Consider the following 18,514-nt stretch of genomic DNA (forward strand, 5'->3'; position numbering starts at 1 on the left):
AACAACTTTTTCTAGAGACCCCATATGGCATGTGTTTAAATTGCTAGGTTTGCCAACAGGAAGAACTGGATTCAATTCCACCTCAGTCACTCACTAGTTATGTGTGACATCCTGGGAAAATTATTTAACTTTCTGAAGTTTTCCCTTCTGTAATATGACAGGGTTGGACCAGATGGTCTCTAAGGTTCCTATCACTTCTAAATCTATCATCCCAGGATAGCAAAAAATTACCTCTCTTCTCCCTTCTTCAACAGGATTTCTTTCCATTGTTTTGGACTTCCATTAAAAATTCTTTATTTAACTTATAATAAGATTGCATCCATTTAAAAAGATTTTGCTCTTTGCTCTATTGTATACACTGAAAGCTTGAGAAAATAATTACAACTCATAATAAGTCACTTAACCTTTAGTCCTCTAGTCTAGGCAACTCTCTGACCTGTATTCAACATGAAAGCCTATCATGGCTCAATGTTCTAACTTCCAAAAATGAGGTGCTGCATTTTGAGTTCTGGAAAGATGCAGTCAGCCCCGGGGCAGTAGTTATGTCCACTCCAATATCTGGAATGAAGAACATCTTTAAGGCAAAAGACCAGGCTGAATGGGGCAATTCAGTGCGGAGAAGGCAGCTATCTGCCTCAGAAGGAGTTTCCTCATTCAGGACTTTTCTTTAACGAATGAATTCCCAGGTTAGGTCCTTCTCTATTTTTTTTTTAACCCTCAGGTGACTGAATTAGCAGGAAAAAGATTTTGAGCTACAAACAACCAAGGAATGTTAGGGAAAAAAAATTTATACAGCCATGAGAATGTGAGAATCAACTTGGTCAACTCTTGACAGGAGGAGATTTTGATTGAATCGCAACCTACACTGAAATCCAGTAAATGGAATAGAGGGATGAACCACTCTGGATGATGTAGCCTGTGGAACTTTTGTATACTTGTGTCTTAGACTTCTAGCAATTGATAGAGTGCAGGCTCTTGAGTCAGGAAGACTCATCTTCAGTACTAGCTGGGCGGCCCTGGGCAAGTCACTAAACCCTGTTTGCCTCAGTTTCCTCATGTGTAAAATGAGCTGGAGAAGGAAGTGGCAAACCACTTCAGTATCTTTGCCAAGAAAACCCTAAATGTGATCATGAAGAGTCAGGCACAACTGAACAACAGTAGAATTCTTAGACTTCTGCTATTGGAAGCTCCAGTTGACACCTGGCTGTATCAGAGGATGCTGGTACAGCATCTCACATCTGGGAATGTACGCTCAGTCAGGAAAGGCATATTTGGAGCCCTGAATTGCCCAGTTTAGCATAGATATTAAATAATTAATAAATTTAAAATAGTAAATAAATAGCATATATAAAAATGTATTAAAGATATTCTTTGTCCCAGACATTAGAATAAACATTAGCACTGTCCAGGTCCCGATTGCATCTTTCCAGAATTCAAAATTTGCACCTTTACCTCATTTTTTGAAGGAGAACATGTTGGGCTATGACAGGCTTTCATGTTGAATACATCTTATATCACTTGCTGAGGAAGGTGGATAATCCATAGCATATGTGTATGCTCCAGTGGAAGTGGAAAATAGAATGAATAGATGCATCTGATCATTTACATATTCAAATAAATTTCAAACTTCTCTGCTTTGCTTTCAAGGCCTTCTCCAACCTGGCTAGCACTCTATATTTCTAGTCTTGTGTTCATACACCTTTTTGGAAGTTACTGTCCCCCAAACACACTTTGCTATCCTGCCTTTGTCAACAATAGCTTCCTTATCCCTTATCTTTTGAGTTCCTAATAATATTTCAAAGTCCAGGTCAATGCCAAATTCATCCTCCATGAAATTTTCCCTAACTGAGGACCTCTCAAGGTCTTACCTTTGATCTGCCTCCCAGGAATTTTCACTCTAGAATCTAGGTGATGAAGTGTCATGCATACATTTATTATTTTGTTTATTATTACTACTCATGACGTGACAGTATCAAGGATAACATTATATGGATAAGTCGAACAGATAAGAAATAATGGGAATTGAAAGAGAAATGATTCTAGAATATTCCAGGATGACTTGAGGAGGTGAGGCTGAGGCCTAAATAAATGGGGGCTGCTCATTGGAGGGTTCCCATTTATCATTGCTCAGCTCTTGGCTTTACTTAACCTTGCTGTCTATGGACACAGTACCAGAGGCCCAATACAGGTTGAGGTGAAAATATTTGAGCATCTTATTTCCTGTAGTCATAGTTTTCTTTCCTTTAAACTGCTTTGGGAAGAAAAAGGATATGCCTATGAAGGCATGGATGATTAAATCTCCCAGTTATCTCAAGCAAGTAGTCTAAATTCATTTCATAGATACCCCTAAATTTGCTGGAGAGGGTGGGGGGAGTCCACCGACTATATCTATCAAAGATGGTACCGGCTCACTGGGGATTGGTTATGACTGTGCTATCATTCAGTTTTTGGTAAGTGAGCCACTCCTCGGTCCCCGTAGTCTAGAGAATCTGTGCTGGAAAAGCCTTCCTGTTTTAGACATGGATTTGCATGTTTTGTAACTTAGATTGCTCTAATTGTTCTCACGGCAAAGCAGAGGAGTCCACAATTTCAGCAAACAAACTCATCAGGGGGTATTTGTGGATTAACACTTTCAGTTCCAGTTTCTCTGGCTGATCAGTTTGACACTGTTGTCCACAAGTAAGACCTGCCCGTTCTCTCTTCCATTTTCATTGAACCAAGCAGCATTTATCAAGTTCCAGGCACTGGACTAATTGCTGTGGCCACAAAGGAAGGCAAAAACTCCCTTGAAGGAGTTCACATCCCGATGAAGGAGACAATAAATTAATAACTAGGTACATACAAGATATTTAGAGAGTAGGTGTGAGTAAGCTCAGAGGGAAGGCACTAGCAGTGGGCAGGACAGAACTGATGAACTTCGGTTCCTTTAGGATGCTAAGAGGATCTGTAGAAACCTACATGTTTCTTTCTCTGGATTGGAGTGGTACAGCAAAAGTTCCAATGAGATTTTGCAATTCTGGAACTAAGAAGGGCCATTTTTGGTACAGAGGCTGTACTCAAGAGATTCCATGGAAATTCTGTCCTAGAATATACTGTTTGGAACATGCTTTAAATAGACTATAACCCTTTAAGATACTATTTTACCTTCTCACCATCTAGCATCTGAGATACTATGTAACAGATTCAATTCAACCAACATTGGCACAGGAAGATGTGAGATAGAAACAAGGGGAATCTTGGGTATAGAGTTCTTGAGAAAGTGGGAAGGAAAGTATTAGCCTTGAGGGAAAAGGATAATTATCTCATTCTGGAGCTGGAGGGAAAGAGGAGGATCAAGGAAAAATAATTTCAATTGATGGACATTGAAGAGTTGAAGGGCAGCTAGGTGGCACAGTGAGTAGAGTGCTAGGCTTACAATCAGGAAGACCCATCTTCCAGAGTGCAAATCCAGCCTCTGGGCAAGTCACCTAATACTGTTTGCCTCAGTTTTCTAATCTGTAAAATGGGCCCAAGAGTGAAATGGCAAACCACTCAAGCATTCATTATCCAGTACCAAGAAAACCTCAACTGGGGTCATGAAGAGTCTGACACAACTGAAACAACTCAGCAGCAACAATGAGAGTTTAAGAACTAAGAAGTGGTGAGGAAGAGGAGTTAATGTTTGTGGATTATCCAAAGTTTGGGAGTAAGGAAGAGGAGATAAGTTTGAGTATGTGTGGGTGGGGTAGAGGTTGGAGAGAGTTAAGTAATTCATGGTTAGAACTGTCCAAAACAATAGAATGCCTTGAGAGCAGAGATGTCAAACATAAGACCTGTTGAGCTAGTTTAAAATGTAATTGGGAAATATTTGACAGTACAGTAGAATGTAGATAATGTTAAAAGTGGGTTTCTAAGTCAATATGTGTATGGTTTAGTGGTTTTTGGTTCTATTTGAGTCGGAAACCTTTGCCTTGAGAGGTAGTGGGTTCCTCCAAACAGCAGGCCCTCAAGCAAAGGCTGGATGACTACTAGTTGTGTATATGGTAGAAAAGATTCTTGATCATTTATGGAATTGACTAGATGGCTCCTGTGGCCCTTCTAGCTCTCCTATTGGATGGTTCTCTAATTCCCATTTTACATTTTAGGAGCTAAAGATAACACAAGTTAACAGGCTTGCTCAAAGCTTCATGGGTGGTAGTTAACAAATCCAGGACTCAGGCCCAGGTCTTAGATGCTGTGTTTTCGTCTATGACTATGGATTCAGTAAAACAGGAGGCACAGTCATTTTCTAAGAAACTGGAGGAGAGGGCAGAGGAGTGGAATTGGAGAAAGTAAAGGAAAGTAAAAACAGGTTTACAATAGCTGCTTTGAGGAATGTAATAAGGAGTCCATGACACGATGAAAAGATTTCTATGTTGCAGTAATAGGTTATTTGAAGAGAGATAACAGGAATTTGTATTGAACCCAACCATGAGGATTCCATGACTTTCTCCAGGACAGAAACTTAAGCAGTAAAGCAGGGAAGGGTAAAAGTTAGTCAGGCTTGGGGATGGACAAGGCAGGATGGACAGAACATCAAAGATGTGAAAGATTCAAGGATAGGGGCCAAGCATATCCTTAAAGTGACTGGCGCTTGGGTCAAAGGTCAGGTGGAGAGGTACACGGAGCCAAAACAGGGGATAGCTTGGCAGGAGAGGGAATGATCAAGGTACAAGATCTCATGAAGAAGGATAAGAGCAGATTGAGTAGTTTGAAGAGAGAAAGATAGAAATTGTAGGGGAGAATATTAGAAATCAATCTTGAAACTGTAACAGTTGTGACTGATCATGAGGTCTAAGGTATACTTGTTCCATTGAGTGACTGAAATTGAGTTAAAGTAAGAAGAATTTTAAAATTTCTTATATATGTGTGTGTATGTGTACATATGTGTGCATATCTGTGTGTGTATATATGGATTATCACCATAGATATTTAAATTTCTAGGCAAGGGAGCATGGTGAGGAGGAGCACGGTGCCCCAATAATTGCCAATGAATAGTATCAACACCATAGGATGCCTACCCCCATCTCTAGAATAATATATCAGAATTTTAACTTTATACTAATCTCACTTTATACATACCTCCACCTCACCTCAATTGGAAGCTCCTTGAGAGCAGGGTCTGTATAAGATCCATCTTCCCATCCCTCAGGCATTGCTGATGAATAAATGTTTGCTGACAGATGGAAAATATTTGAGTCCTTCTCATGTTCTTTTTCTTAGTCATCACTTAATGTTTTTCAAATCATTTTTTTCAATAGTTTGCCCCTTTCCCAGGCACTCAATAGTAGCTCCCTCTTCCTATGAAGTCTTCTAGTCTATAGGAACCTTCAGATAACTCCAGGATTCTCCATTAGTAGAATGACCCCAACCTTAAGGCTAAATGGATCCCCAAAGTATTCCTGCTCAATGCAACTTTGCGTCACATAGTACCTTCACAATGTCTGCATGAGATGCTGCTGTGATGTTATAACCCGTTTTTTCCCTTAACTGCTTGGTAGTGAATTTGTGGAAGTATTTCAGATTAAATAAGTAAGTCACGAGTATCAGCAAGGAGGCCAAGGAAAGCCAGAGATCCAAAGAGGAACCCTCTTGGAATATCTTGATCCTTGTGGCGGGTGGGCAGTATTTGCTAATTCTCTGTCGGTTGCTCCACAGACAGCAAAGAGATTTAACCTGTTCCTGCGGCGGCGTCTCATGGTAATCCAGTGTTGTTTTCACACTGCTCATGGTTTGGATGGCTGCAGTGAAAACCTGCTTTCCTGGGTGGCAGCTCTGTTAGCTCGGCACTTCCCCTCCCTAGATCAACCCTGTTAGATATGAGAGATTCCTGTCACCCATTTCCTAAGCCACAGCCTACTAAAGCCTTAGAGAAGTCACCCCAGATATTTGCACAAGGGCAGATTTAATTCTGTTTATCCAGAATCAGAGATCACATTGCGGCTATTTTGTGACCAGGCCACTTTGCTAATATTTTGCCCAACTGAAAACATCCGATTGTCAAAAAGTACCTTCTGAAATATACCCATGAGGGTCCAGGTATCACATGGAATAAAGATCCCTACTGTTAGGCTTTGTTCATGCCTGCCTGTAATGCAGTGTATCTCCCCTAGCTGGCCTCAGCAGTCATTTGTGAACAGGCATAAGACAAGGCCCTTTTCCCATGCACAGGAGAACCAGTTTCCAGTCTTCCCCTCCTCCCCCCCAACATATTTTTATTTGTGCCAGAAAAGTCCTCCTAAGTATAGTCAGTACCATTTCTGCCTGGCAACCAAGTTCAGTTGGAGACACATCTGCCTGTGTCATTGATCACAAAAGCATCATAATATAGTTATCCAAAGACCATCAGTTAAATAGAAGATGATATTTTGGTCATATCAGCACAACTGTAGTCACCATGAAGGCATATTTCCGGTTTGTGGAAGTCTAAATGTCCTGACTTGGCTGGACATGATTTAAGTTACATAAATAAGATGTTTACTTCAGATGCTTATGAAATGAGCATGATGGTTTAGTGGGAAAAAAATCACTGGTTTTATAGTCAGAGGAGCTGGATAATAATCTCAGCCCTGCCACTTCTTACCTTTGTGATGTTGGATAAGTTTTTTCACCTATCTAGGCCTCAGTAAAATTATAAGCTTGGACTAGATGACACCTAAGGGGTCCCTTCATTCTTTATCTATGATCCAAGGATGACAGTCCCACCCATTTGATCTGCCACTACCTGAGTACACATTTGTCCAAATGGTTTGGCATGATTGGGCCACAGATTCTGCTTGCCTTTTATAACACAGCAAGATACCTCAGATCAAGCCCAGCAGCCTTGTTGCCAGCTGTGTGAACCACTTACTAGAGGAGGGAAACCCATAACCGCTCCCTGCCCGGCACTGCTAGTTTGCAGTGCTCTCAATACTTTCAAAAGGAAGGAAGTGATGAGTTCATGCCACAAGTGAAACTTAATCCTGTTGGTTCTCTTATCACCCAGGAGAACTGAGCACTTTGGGCATCAGCCTGGGATAGGTTTTTGCTCACTTGAGCCATCTGTTTGGGAAGTGAGCCCTGCTTAAAGAGGAGTGCATGGAGGCATCCTGGCAGTTGGCGCTATTATTGATAGGCTGCCTGCTTTTCAGATATACTGCGCCTTCATTTAGTGGTCTGCTTTAAAAACCACCAGAACAACAACTTATAAAAAGTACTTAAATGAAGAAATTCTAGTACCTTAAAAAAAAAGGTAGTTAGACCAAATGCTATTCCTAACCACCTTCCCCCGACTCCTTTTTTAATCATGAAACTCTTATCTGGCTTCAGTTAATCCTAACTAGCATAGAGCCTGGCTTAATTTGATCTGATATACAATGGACTCACTTAGTCTTTGGGATAGAAAATAGAAGCACTTCGAAGCCAGGGACTTTTGTTTTTTTGTCTTTGTAATTCTGGTGCCTTGAACACAGTAGGTGCTTTGTAAATGCTTTTGTAATTGAACATTGTAGAGTGAAGCTAACCAGCTCCTTGCTATTTCTGCATTTCATTCTACATGTAAACATGTATTTGGTTCACCTTTCCATATACATGCAGCATTGGGGTTGTGTGTGCATGTCACATGTCTAGCTTCCCTTCCCCCCAGATTCCCTATTTGTGTGTGTGTGTGTGTGTGTGTGTGTGAGAGAGAGAGAGAGAGAGAGAGAGAGGCAGACAGAAAGAGAGAGGGATGGAAAGGAGCAAAGAAAAGAAGAGAGAGATGGGGGACAGAGAAAGGGAGGGAGAGAGAAGGAAAGGGGAAAGAAGGACAGAGGGACAGAGTGTCAGCGAAGGAAAGGGGGGAGAGAGAGAAAGGGAGGGAAAGAAGGAAGGAAAGAGGAGGGGAGAGAGACTGGAACAGAGAGATGGCAAAGTGGGCTAGGGGAGAGAGAGAGAGAGAGGGAGGGAGGGAGAGAGAGAGAGAGAGAGAGAGAGAGAGAATGAACTGATCACTTCTGTTGGTCTTGGGCCACCATTTTGAGTGTGGACCAGGAACCACCAACTAACCCTTAGACCTTGCCTTCCTTTCCCTTTCTCGTATGCTGGAGACAACCTCAGCTAATGTTGCACCCTTTCTGTCTTCTGCAGTTTGACAAGCGCCAGCAAAGCAAGGATTCTATTTTCTTCTGTGATGGGATAAGGCGGATTGATTATGTACTTTCCTATATTGATGATTCAAAGCAGGAAGGTGACAAAAAGACGGTAAGTAATAGAAGAGTAATGAATCTAGAATGGTTGAAAAAAAAGAGAGCGAGCAAACTGTGACTTGTTCTAGGCAAGTTGTATGGGACAAGTGGTCTTTATTGGATTCTTTTCTTCCTCCTCCTCCTATTCTTCTCCCTTCTCTTCCTCTCCTCCTCCTCCTCCTCCTCCTCCCCTTCCCTCTTCATCTTCTCTCAGATCTTATTTTGGTTGACACCTTTGTTTTTAAATTACTTTAATGTGCAAATACAGTCCTTCCTTCCCCCGTGATCCATTCCTTGGAACAAAGTCAAGTCAATAAGCATTAATTAATTTCCTACTATGTACCAGGCATTGTGCTGAGTGCTGTGGACACAAAGAAAAGGGAAAACAGTCCCCATCTTCAAAGAGCTCAGAATCTCATGGTGGAGACATGTCAATAACTATGTACAAACAAGATATATACAGGGTAAAATGGTAACAAAGATTTAAAAAGCAAACAAAAAAGCCATTCACTAGAATCAGGAATGTCTAAAGTATATGAAATATTACACCCCTATGGTCCTCCACCTCTGCAGAGTAAAGTGGGAGATTAATTTTCTCAACTCTTCTCTGGGGCCAGTTTTGGCCATTATAATTATACAGTATTGAAAAGCATTTTTTCAACTGTTCACTAGGTTTGAAGTCCTGTGGGGCAGCCTGGCTATGGATGTCTGAGGTTAAGATTCTTTTGGCTTGTTCAGAAAGATTTCAAACTGCCAACTGGTAGGTTAGCTAGATAGTTATAAACACCCTTTGATCTCAACTATTTGGGAGTTCCCCCTACAATACAGATCACAACTTATTCATTCTGCCCATCCTGTATAACTTCCATCTGTGTCTTTCTGGAAGTTTGCCAAAGGGTAGGAGACATAGATAGATGGGGAAAAGTCTTTTTTTTTAGTAGTGGCTATTACCAGGTACAGCTCATCTTATATATTACCCATGCTTAGGAAAAGGGAATTTGCTCTATCCTAATGTGTAGTACTAATACTACGTAGTATTCACCTTTTTGATTCTCCTTTAATGTCGACATCAATGAAAGTGCTGCTTTCCCTGATGTTCTATCTAATCTAGGGGTTGGAGGTGACCTTAAGGTCTCAACATCTATGGCAGTGTGGTACAAACTCTGGTGGGACTTTAAACTGAGACAGCTTTAGGTTTAGCTCAGTGATGGTTAATTGCAGCCTAGTTCATTTTCAGGTTACTAATCACCAGGCAGCACGGTGATGAATTCAGCCAGAATACCTCCTGACAATAGAAATACTATGATCTGTGTTGGTGGAGATAATAGTGTGAAATATTGAAGTATACATTCTGATCATGGCCACTTAGAGGTTGGTGTATATCTGGGTATGTCTCCATATATCCACAGTAAATGGATTATCGTGAAATAATGTTATCAAGCTCTTAGGTTTTTTAAAATTCTTAATACAGGGCAGCTAGGTAGCACAGTGTAGAGCACTGGCCCTAGAGTCAGGAAGACCTGAATTCAAATCCAGCCTCTGACAATTACCAGCTCTGTGACCCTGGGCAAGTCACTTAACCCCAGTTGCCTCCCCCAAAAAGTCTTAATACAGTTATGAATTGGTTTTGTGACCTTGGGAAGTCATTTGACTTATTTGTAAAAGAAGGAGGTTGCAACAGGTGATCTCTAAGCATCCCTCTTGGCTCTGGCCATCTATGAATCCAATGAAATGTTGAAAGTAGTAAGAGAAGAAGGGTGGATTTCTTCACATACATTTTGGTCATGGTGTAATATTAGGGAACTCAACATTCATGTTCCATTGATATTCAGCCCTGTCCTTGTGTCAATGCCTTTAGTCAATACACGGATTCTTTTCTTTTAAAATAGGATGATTTTGAATCCCATACAGGTAGACCTTAGTGACTATGCTAATGGGAACACCATTCTTTTTGGGAGGAATGATGTGAATGGGGAAGAATAAATGCTATCTGAACTCCAAGGAAAGCACACTTTTTATAATATATTTTTATCTGAAGAGTTGCTAGAGCATAATATTTACTTTCCTTTCTGTGGGCTTGGTATTAAAATTGTCATTTTTTTTCTGTCTTCATTTGAAAGTCCTGGATCTGGACATAGAAGATCTGGGTTCCAATTCCCACCTACCACCTATTACTTGTGTGTTACCTTGGGCAACTCCCTCAACCACTCTGGGCTTCAGTTTCCTTCTCTATAAAATGTGAAGTTATACTAGATGACCTCTCAAGATCACTTCCAGCTCTCACCCTCATATTAAATTAATGGGATCTGTTTTCCTTAGTGGGACTTTTGGAACAGGGGTCATTATGTCCTGTATTCTCCATTCCTCACTGAAGTATATGTGATGGACAAGGCATGTGGTGACCTGAAGAATAATATTTGAAATGTGCGGGCCTTATATTATACAATCATAGGATCAAAGATTTAGGTCTGGAAGGGATCTTGAAAGTAATCATATTCTCCTCCTCCATCCCTTCATTTTACAGGAAAAGGAAACAGAGCCATAAAGATTAACTTGCCTAAGGGCACACAGGTAGTAAGTATCTGAGGTGGGATGCAAACCTGCTTCCACCCGTTGTATCCTAATGGCTTGCTTTTGTTTTTCTATCCTGGCAATAAAATGACTTTTTGTTGTTTCTTTGAGTGGGGATCTTAGGATTTAGAAGTAGAAGGGACCTTAGAGATCATAGTATTTGACTCCTCGATGATGAGGAAACTGAGGTTCAGATGGGTTAAATACTTTTCCCACCTCTGCTAGGAGCTAGGTTTTGAACCCAGGACCTTTGGCTCCAAGTCCAGCATTCTTTCCATAACCTCCATAAGGCCTTTCCTTTATCTCATCTACTATAAAGGCATATTGACTTACTGCCCTTGTTTTATGCATATATGTATTATGTGCTTGCTTTTAAAGCCCATGAATAAGGAGATTTCAATTTGAGCAAAAAGCTTGATCTCCGCACTTGTGAGAACTCCGTAAACATTAATCAGCTGCAAGTACAAAGTACCATTAATGGTTAACCTAGGCAAAATAGCAAATGAACTGAATGCCGGGAGCAGTGGGAGTCGGTGTTTCCTATTCTCTCTGTGCTTTTGCAATGTAATGTTACTCTGGTGACTAAAAGCTGATATTTTTCCATGATGAAAATCACCTTGGCATTAGAGCTGGAGAGACTGAGTGATTTCATGTTGGTTTAAGAATTTGGATCAGAGACAAAAGGAAAACATAGCAGAGTAATCAGACAACAATTATTCTCCCCCTTACCCTTGTGCCAAGGATGACCCAGGCTACCAGTGAACCCTGACATTTAAAGCACACCCTTGGTGTTACAGTGTTACTTCCTACTTTCTTATGTGACCTTCCTCATTTGAGCAGCATCCTTTATATTATGGATCCCTTTTCCATACAAGATGCTTTACTCCAGAAATGGGGAGAAAGTGGAGCCCTTAATATTAGTTCTCTTAGAGGCAGTTAGGTGACACTGTGAATTAAGCACTGAGCCTGGAGTCAGGAAGACCTGAATTCAAATTCTCGCTCAGACACACACTAACTGTATGACCCCAGTTTTTGTCTGCCTCAGTTTCTTCATAAAATGAGGATAACAATAGCCCTTACCTCCTAGAGTTGTGGGGAGATTCAAATGAGATAATATTTGTCAAGTGCTTTGTATAGTGCCTGGCACATAGTTGGTACTTAATAAATAATTGTTTCCTTCCTTCCTTAGCTGTTTACGCATCCATGAAACTATGGACTATTTAATAGATTGTGTGTTTCCATCAATTTTTGTAACTCTAGAATCTATAAGTCTTGCTTTTTGTACCTACTTGAAAGGAAAACAATTACTTAAAATTTCTTTATTGGAAAACAATGCAGTAAGCACTGACCAGCTGAAAGACATCACACTCTAATAATAAACTAGATAAACAATACATTCTTGGTAAAGAAAGTTCTAAAATCTCAGGAGATAAAATCTGATTTACCCGTGGCCAAGTCATATTTATCAGAGGATTTTCTATTAATAAGCCCATTGTTTCACTAGGTAAGAATGCTTTGTAGCACTTAGGGGTCTTTAGCTTCCCAAGGACCAACCTATCCATCCATCATCCTGTATTTCATTTTGCATAAATATTCAGATTTAACTATGAGGTAATATGGTCTATTGGGGAAAACAACAACGAAAACCTACTAAATTATACAGGCAGTTCTGCTGTAATGCAACATATACATTCCCAATAAATACCATGCTATGCAAATCACACACACACACACACAAACACACAAAGCAGAGCTTATGGGGAAAATGGAGTTAGGGGCAAATGCTCAAAAATTCATCAGTGACATGCAAAAAAAGATAGGAATCTAATAAAAAAAGACAGCACAGTTTTATGCATGTTAAATGATTAAGAAATACATAAATATTGCAATAGTGGCCTGTCCACAGCTTTGGGCTGCTGCTTGGCTTGTGCCCCAGGTTGGCCAGGAGCACGTTGGGCAGGCACAGGGGAGAGTCTGAGAGCAGGCATGGGGCTAGGTCAGACCAACTGTTCTCTACTCACAGCTCCTAGCATACCAGGTGCTACATGATATACCTTTACCTTGGCAAAGACCTGCCGTTTGATGGGTGGCAGCTTGGGAGCTATTGTGAATAGTTCAGTTTTCTGAGTTCTTTAGCTGTTGTTTCATAGAAGAAACAATACAGAAGCAAACTTAAAATTCAAGTTTTGCTCTGAATGTTCCCTAATATGTTAACTGAATTGGAACAGATTCACATTGGAACAAATTTGTGTTTTTAAATGTATTATAATGGAACCACCGCCTTCATATGGGTTAGAAGACTTAAGTTCTGCTCCATTTTTTGCTATTAACTCATGTGACATCAGGCAAGTGAATTGATCTTGGTGGTCCTCAGTTTCGTTATCAGCCTCGGTTTCCACTTCTGTGTGAAGAACTAACTGATCACCGTGGTCCCTTTGCACTCTTATGATTTTGACTGTGAATGTAACTTCCTTTCATGTGTTAAAGCAAATAATTCTGATTTTACTGATGGAGTCATTGACTTAAATCCAGCTCTAAGTATATCTGTAAGAATTCCTAGTGAATGTATATTCTCCTAGTCTTTCAGTATATACCAGTCCTCTGGATACGTCCTGACTCACTTTGGCTCATCCATCCTGACTAACAGAAAGATTTGGCAGAAGAGAAAGGACTGTCTAAATTAGGAAGAGAATGGCAGGAAAATCTTGCTTTTCTTTCTTTCTTTTTTTTTTTTCAATCAGTACAGCTCTTCCCCCAGCAGTCTTGAACAGTGGGGAAGTGGGAGGAGTACCAAAAGATGGATGACTGTCCTGCTGTGTTAAGAAATATAACTACACCTTCACCAGGATGAGCCTGATGATGTGCTCAGAGACATGGTGGAAGGGAGAAATAGCTTGCTGACTTATGGCTGATAGCATACAACTAGGTCAACCAAATGGTGTGGTAGATGCCTAGTGTAACCCTCTCAATTTTCAGATGAGATTAGGCTCTGATTGGTTAAATGACTTTCCCAAGGTCACACAACTAGGTAAACAACATTTATAGATTTGATTTTTTAAAGGAGGAAAAAAAGAAATACCAAGTTTGGGGATGAAACAGTCACAGACACTCTGCCTTCTCTCACTAACTGATTTTCTTTTCCTTTTTTATTTTGTTTTTAAATCTTTAGTTCAGTCTTGGCAGTTATATGATCTAAGAATAGATTCAGTGAAGACATTTCTAATTGTGTTTTTGTAATGACCATTTATGTAGTTCTGGGGAGGTATTCCCATGTTTTTTCTTTTTAAGCAGCACTGTTGGCTTTTTAAATGAAGAGCCTAGTGACAGAAGCTGTATGGCAAATATCCTCACTGCCTGCAGAAAGATTAAGTTTTGTTTTTCTCTGGAGATTCTAAGTATCCCTGGCCTTTTCTTTCCTCCTCAAGGGATCTCCTGCTTTTAGAATTCTTGGATTTGACAAGAGACTGATTGTTCAGTTTCCACATAGCTTTATGTTGGAAGGCTTGACTTTTAGAGGCTGTGTGGTGCAGTGGAAAGTGAGCTGGCTTTAGAGTCTCTAGGACCCGGATTCAGATCTCACCTTTGACATATACTGGTTGTATTGGCCTGGGCAAGTCCCTTAACCACTCAGTGCTCTAAACAACTTTTGGTGCTGTAGTTTGCAGAGAAGGTGCCAATCTGCAATGGTAGAAGAAATTTCTACTTCTGGGAGTTCCCTACGCTTATGAAATTAAAGTCTAGCTCCTATTCCTTTAAAAATTCTGTTTAATGTGATCAAATAAATAGTACATATAAAGTTATAGATTTTAGGAGGTCCATGACTTAGATGGGCCAAAAAAAAAAAAAAAAAGAACATCCCTTTTCATTTGCCTTTGGATTTTGTTTTATACATTGAAAAACATTGCGAGAAGGGAGTCTCCTAGCTGGATCAGGTTCCCAAAAGGGAATATACATGACTGAAAAAAGCTTAAGACTCCCTTATCTTATAGATGAAATAGCATTAAAATATATTTTTATTCTATTGTTGTCACTGTAGTTATATTTTTACACATAAGGCATGTGGCCTCTTAAGTCGTTCATGACAGTACCTGGTTAAAAAAATTGAAGCCAAAATTTAATATCTGTAACAATGTTATTTCTTCTAAAAACTAGCTTTTCTATTCCTGTGTGTGTGTGTGCGTGCAGACACACATATAATTACAGTCAATTAAATCAGTCAGCAGACAGGCATTGAGCATGTGTTTTAGGCAGTGTACTGAGAAGTCAAGATAAAAATGGAGTGGTCTCTTCCCTCAAAGAGTTTATAGTCTATTAGGGAGCAATGTGTACACATGTAAGCATAAATACCTTAAGAATGTTGTTCCTGGGTTAAAGATTTTGAGCTGGAAGTCACCTTAGAGACTATTGAGTCCAACCCTCTCATTTTACAGATGGGGAAACTGAGTACCAGAGATGTTAAGTGCTTAACTCAGGATCCCACAGCTAACATATGGTTGAGGCAGGGTTTGAACTCAGATCTTCATTATCCTGACTCCAGTACCCTATCCATTATGCCATGCTGCCTCTCTTTTATTTTGAAACCTGATATAAGGCAACAGATATATTTAGCCCACCACTTTTTTTTTAAATTGGTGAGAGAGGTTGATAAAGGATTGCTATCTAAGTTAAATATTAACACTAATTTTGATTAATAAGCAAGTGAGGTTATCAACAGGAGAATTATGATCAAGGGAACAATCTTTTTGGAGTTAACTGATTTTTTTTCGGAGAGGTTCAAATCATTTCTTATTTTAGCATTTTAACTTATGCAATGATAAGAATATATTGTGAAATATTATGTAACATTTTCCTCCGTTGGAACACAGTACATTTAAAGTATTTTGTGTGTTTTTTTTTTTTAAATAACAGCCAATCCATTACAAGAAGACTTCCTGTCATAAACTTCCTAAGCCAATGTGGATTATGGTGTGCAATCTTTCATTATCAAATTTACCTCACGTAATCATGGATCATGCTTAGGCCAACACGCCCACGTTCTTGACTAATTCACTTTGATTTCAATTGAGGGAGGAGGTAGAGAGTCAGAATGAACATAATTAAATGAATAACCTGTAGGCCAGTCTGAGGATTGACATTTGTATTGCCTTTGACTTTTCCCATTTCCTTTGCTGTGTGCACTTTATAAATGTTTGTTTGAATTGAATTGAATCCCTCCACCGGCAAATATTTAATCCTAGAAGTATTAGATATAGAGTATCAGGATTTGATATTTCTAATCAGTAATTTTATGTGTATGTATATATACATGTGTGTATATATACACACACATATACACACACTTACACACACATATATGCATGTATGTGTGTGTATATATATATATATATATATATCTCACAGATGAAGAAATTCTATTCTGTTTTTTTATATTATTCCTATTCTTCCCTGGGAGATTGAAATAGAAGTGTCTCTGTGTGTGTGTGTGTGTGTGTGTGTGTGTGTGTGTATGCGTGCATGTGTGTGAGAAAGAGAGAGAGAGAGAGAATTCAAATTAACTTTCAAAGAATATTTTAGGCATTGGCTGGTTTGTAGGTCCAAGCTCTTGAGTATGCTACAGTAGAGAAGTCAAAATGGTTTTCTTTTTTGCTTATGTTTATATGCCTGGGATATTATCATTGAAGGAAGGATCAATTAAAAGAAAATGTCAGTATTAAAAAGAAGAGAAAAAACACCCTATGTCCAACTAAGTATAGGCCCAAGGTGTTTCAACGTCCACAATCTTTATGTACTGTATTTGTATATTATTGGGCCAATCTGATGCTAATGACATCTCCATGTTGACTGCTTTTGTCTCTGTAGGAAAGAAGAAAGGAATTTGAAAATAACCTCTTAAAATCTGGCCTGGAATTAGAAACAGAAGACAAAAAGGTGAATATGGTTGTTAATGTCTTTACTTAACCTGTTTAGTAAGATTCATCTGAAACAGAAACCAAAATCTGGGCTTTCCTGAAGGCTCAGTCTGGAGTCCTGACTTTCCATCCCAGCCCCTACATTTCTGAGCTGTGTGGCCATGGGCAAAGCACCTGGCTTCCATGGACCTCTTTTTTCCTTCCTCACTACAATTAGGAATAATAATTGATTCTGTATCTTTCACCTTCTTGTGAGAAAGGTGGTTCTTTGTAAACATTAAAGTGCTATATAAATGTGGGTTTGGGTCACTATAATTAATTATAGTTTATATTTATAATTAATTATATATTTGAAATTAATTAGTATTATTATTACTACTATTGGAATTTGGAGGCAGGCTGGAGATGCTGTATTTTGGGACGGGAGGCCTGCTTCTCCTACTTTACTCATTGAGAAGTCAGTTAAAGTAGACCCTGGCCTCCAAGGCAATGTTGTCAATATGTTGTCATATGTCAGTATGAGTTTATAGAAGAAGCAGTTTTGCTCTACATATCCAACCGAATTGCTTCTGCTTTGCTTTGTGTGGTTTGACTCCTACTCAACTGTTCAACCTACTTCCCACTACTCACTCTGCCAATTCTAAAGCCCAGTCAGGGGAATCTCCCCATCCCAGCTGTCCTCAATCATGCCAAGATTATTCCCACCTCTGAGCTTTCATTCAGGTTTCCTCAACTTTGATAACTTAAAAATCCCAGTTATCTTTTAAAGCTTAGCTCAAAGCTTCTCTTTTTCATGAAACCTCCCTTGACTGTATCATCTGCCCCTTTCTTCTTCTGAATTCTTCTAATACTTGAGCTAGAGCACAGAATGTAGTATTTAATTATAATAAGGATGACAGCTTGCATTTTTTAATAGCTCCTTAAATTTACAAAGCATTTTCATGATAGGGCCCCTTTGAGGAAGATTGTATATATTATAGCTCCATTTTACAGATGAGAAAATAAAGGCTTAGAGTAGGAAATTGATTTACTCAAAGTCACCCAGCTAGTAAACTGGGATTTGAACCTAGGTCTCCTGACTCCAGTTTCAGTTCTAGTGGTTCTTCCATTTTATTTAACTTCCTCTCTTCAAATTATCCTGTATGTACGTGTGCCTTTCTTTCCAAGTAAGCAGGAATAACCTTGAAGGTGGGGAGAATGTCTTATACTTCTCTATCTACCCTAATGCCCAACAGCACTAAACATATAGTAGGTACTACACCAACAGTTGTTAATTTGCCTTTGAAACTCAGGTCAAAGTGCCACCTCTTCCATGAAGCTTTCCTTCATTCCCCACTTCCTTAAGCTGGAAATGTCTCTCTAATCAGAATTTCCTAGAATACATTGTGTGGTTCTCTCACTTGCCCCATTGCCCTCTATCTTGTGTCATCATCTGTATCCATGTTGCATCTTCCTTAATAGACTCCCTAGTAGGCAAGAATGAGGGAGAGATCAGAATAGTCAAGGAAAATTTGAGGAAAGAGTGACTTGCAACTGTAATCATTAAGTCTTTATATTCCCAGTGCCAAGCATAGGGGCCCTAAGCTTACTAGATGCCTAATACATATTTAAGTTGCCCAGAATCGTAGCCATAAAACACTTAATAATAATAAGAGTTCAAAATACAATAGCACTTTAACTTTACAATCTAAGTCAAACAATTTATCAGCAAGCAATTATTAAGCAACTATTAGGTCTACTCGGGGATACTTCAATAGAGCTATGATCTTCCCACTATGGGGACACCCTTTAACAGTGCAGATCTCAAGCTCT

The 18,514-nt window shown here is 39.5% G+C and overlaps 1 protein-coding gene across 2 annotated transcripts in view; it reads left to right on the forward strand.

The window, feature by feature from the left end:
* Nucleotides 1-18,514, forward strand: part of ANO5 (anoctamin 5) — a 143,076-nt gene that overhangs the window by 67,483 nt on the left and 57,079 nt on the right. The window contains exons 5-7 of one of the 2 annotated variants that reach the window (XM_036763198.1): nt 5,677-5,718; nt 8,125-8,238; nt 16,653-16,721. In XM_036763198.1, the coding sequence (XP_036619093.1) occupies nt 5,677-5,718; nt 8,125-8,238; nt 16,653-16,721 (225 nt within the window). The remainder of the gene's footprint in view (nt 1-5,676; nt 5,719-8,124; nt 8,239-16,652; nt 16,722-18,514) is intronic. The other variant, XM_036763197.1, reaches the window with a different exon arrangement.

The sequence above is a fragment of the Trichosurus vulpecula genome, chromosome 6, assembly GCF_011100635.1.
Source record: "Trichosurus vulpecula isolate mTriVul1 chromosome 6, mTriVul1.pri, whole genome shotgun sequence".
NCBI classification, from domain to species: Eukaryota; Metazoa; Chordata; class Mammalia; order Diprotodontia; family Phalangeridae; genus Trichosurus; species Trichosurus vulpecula.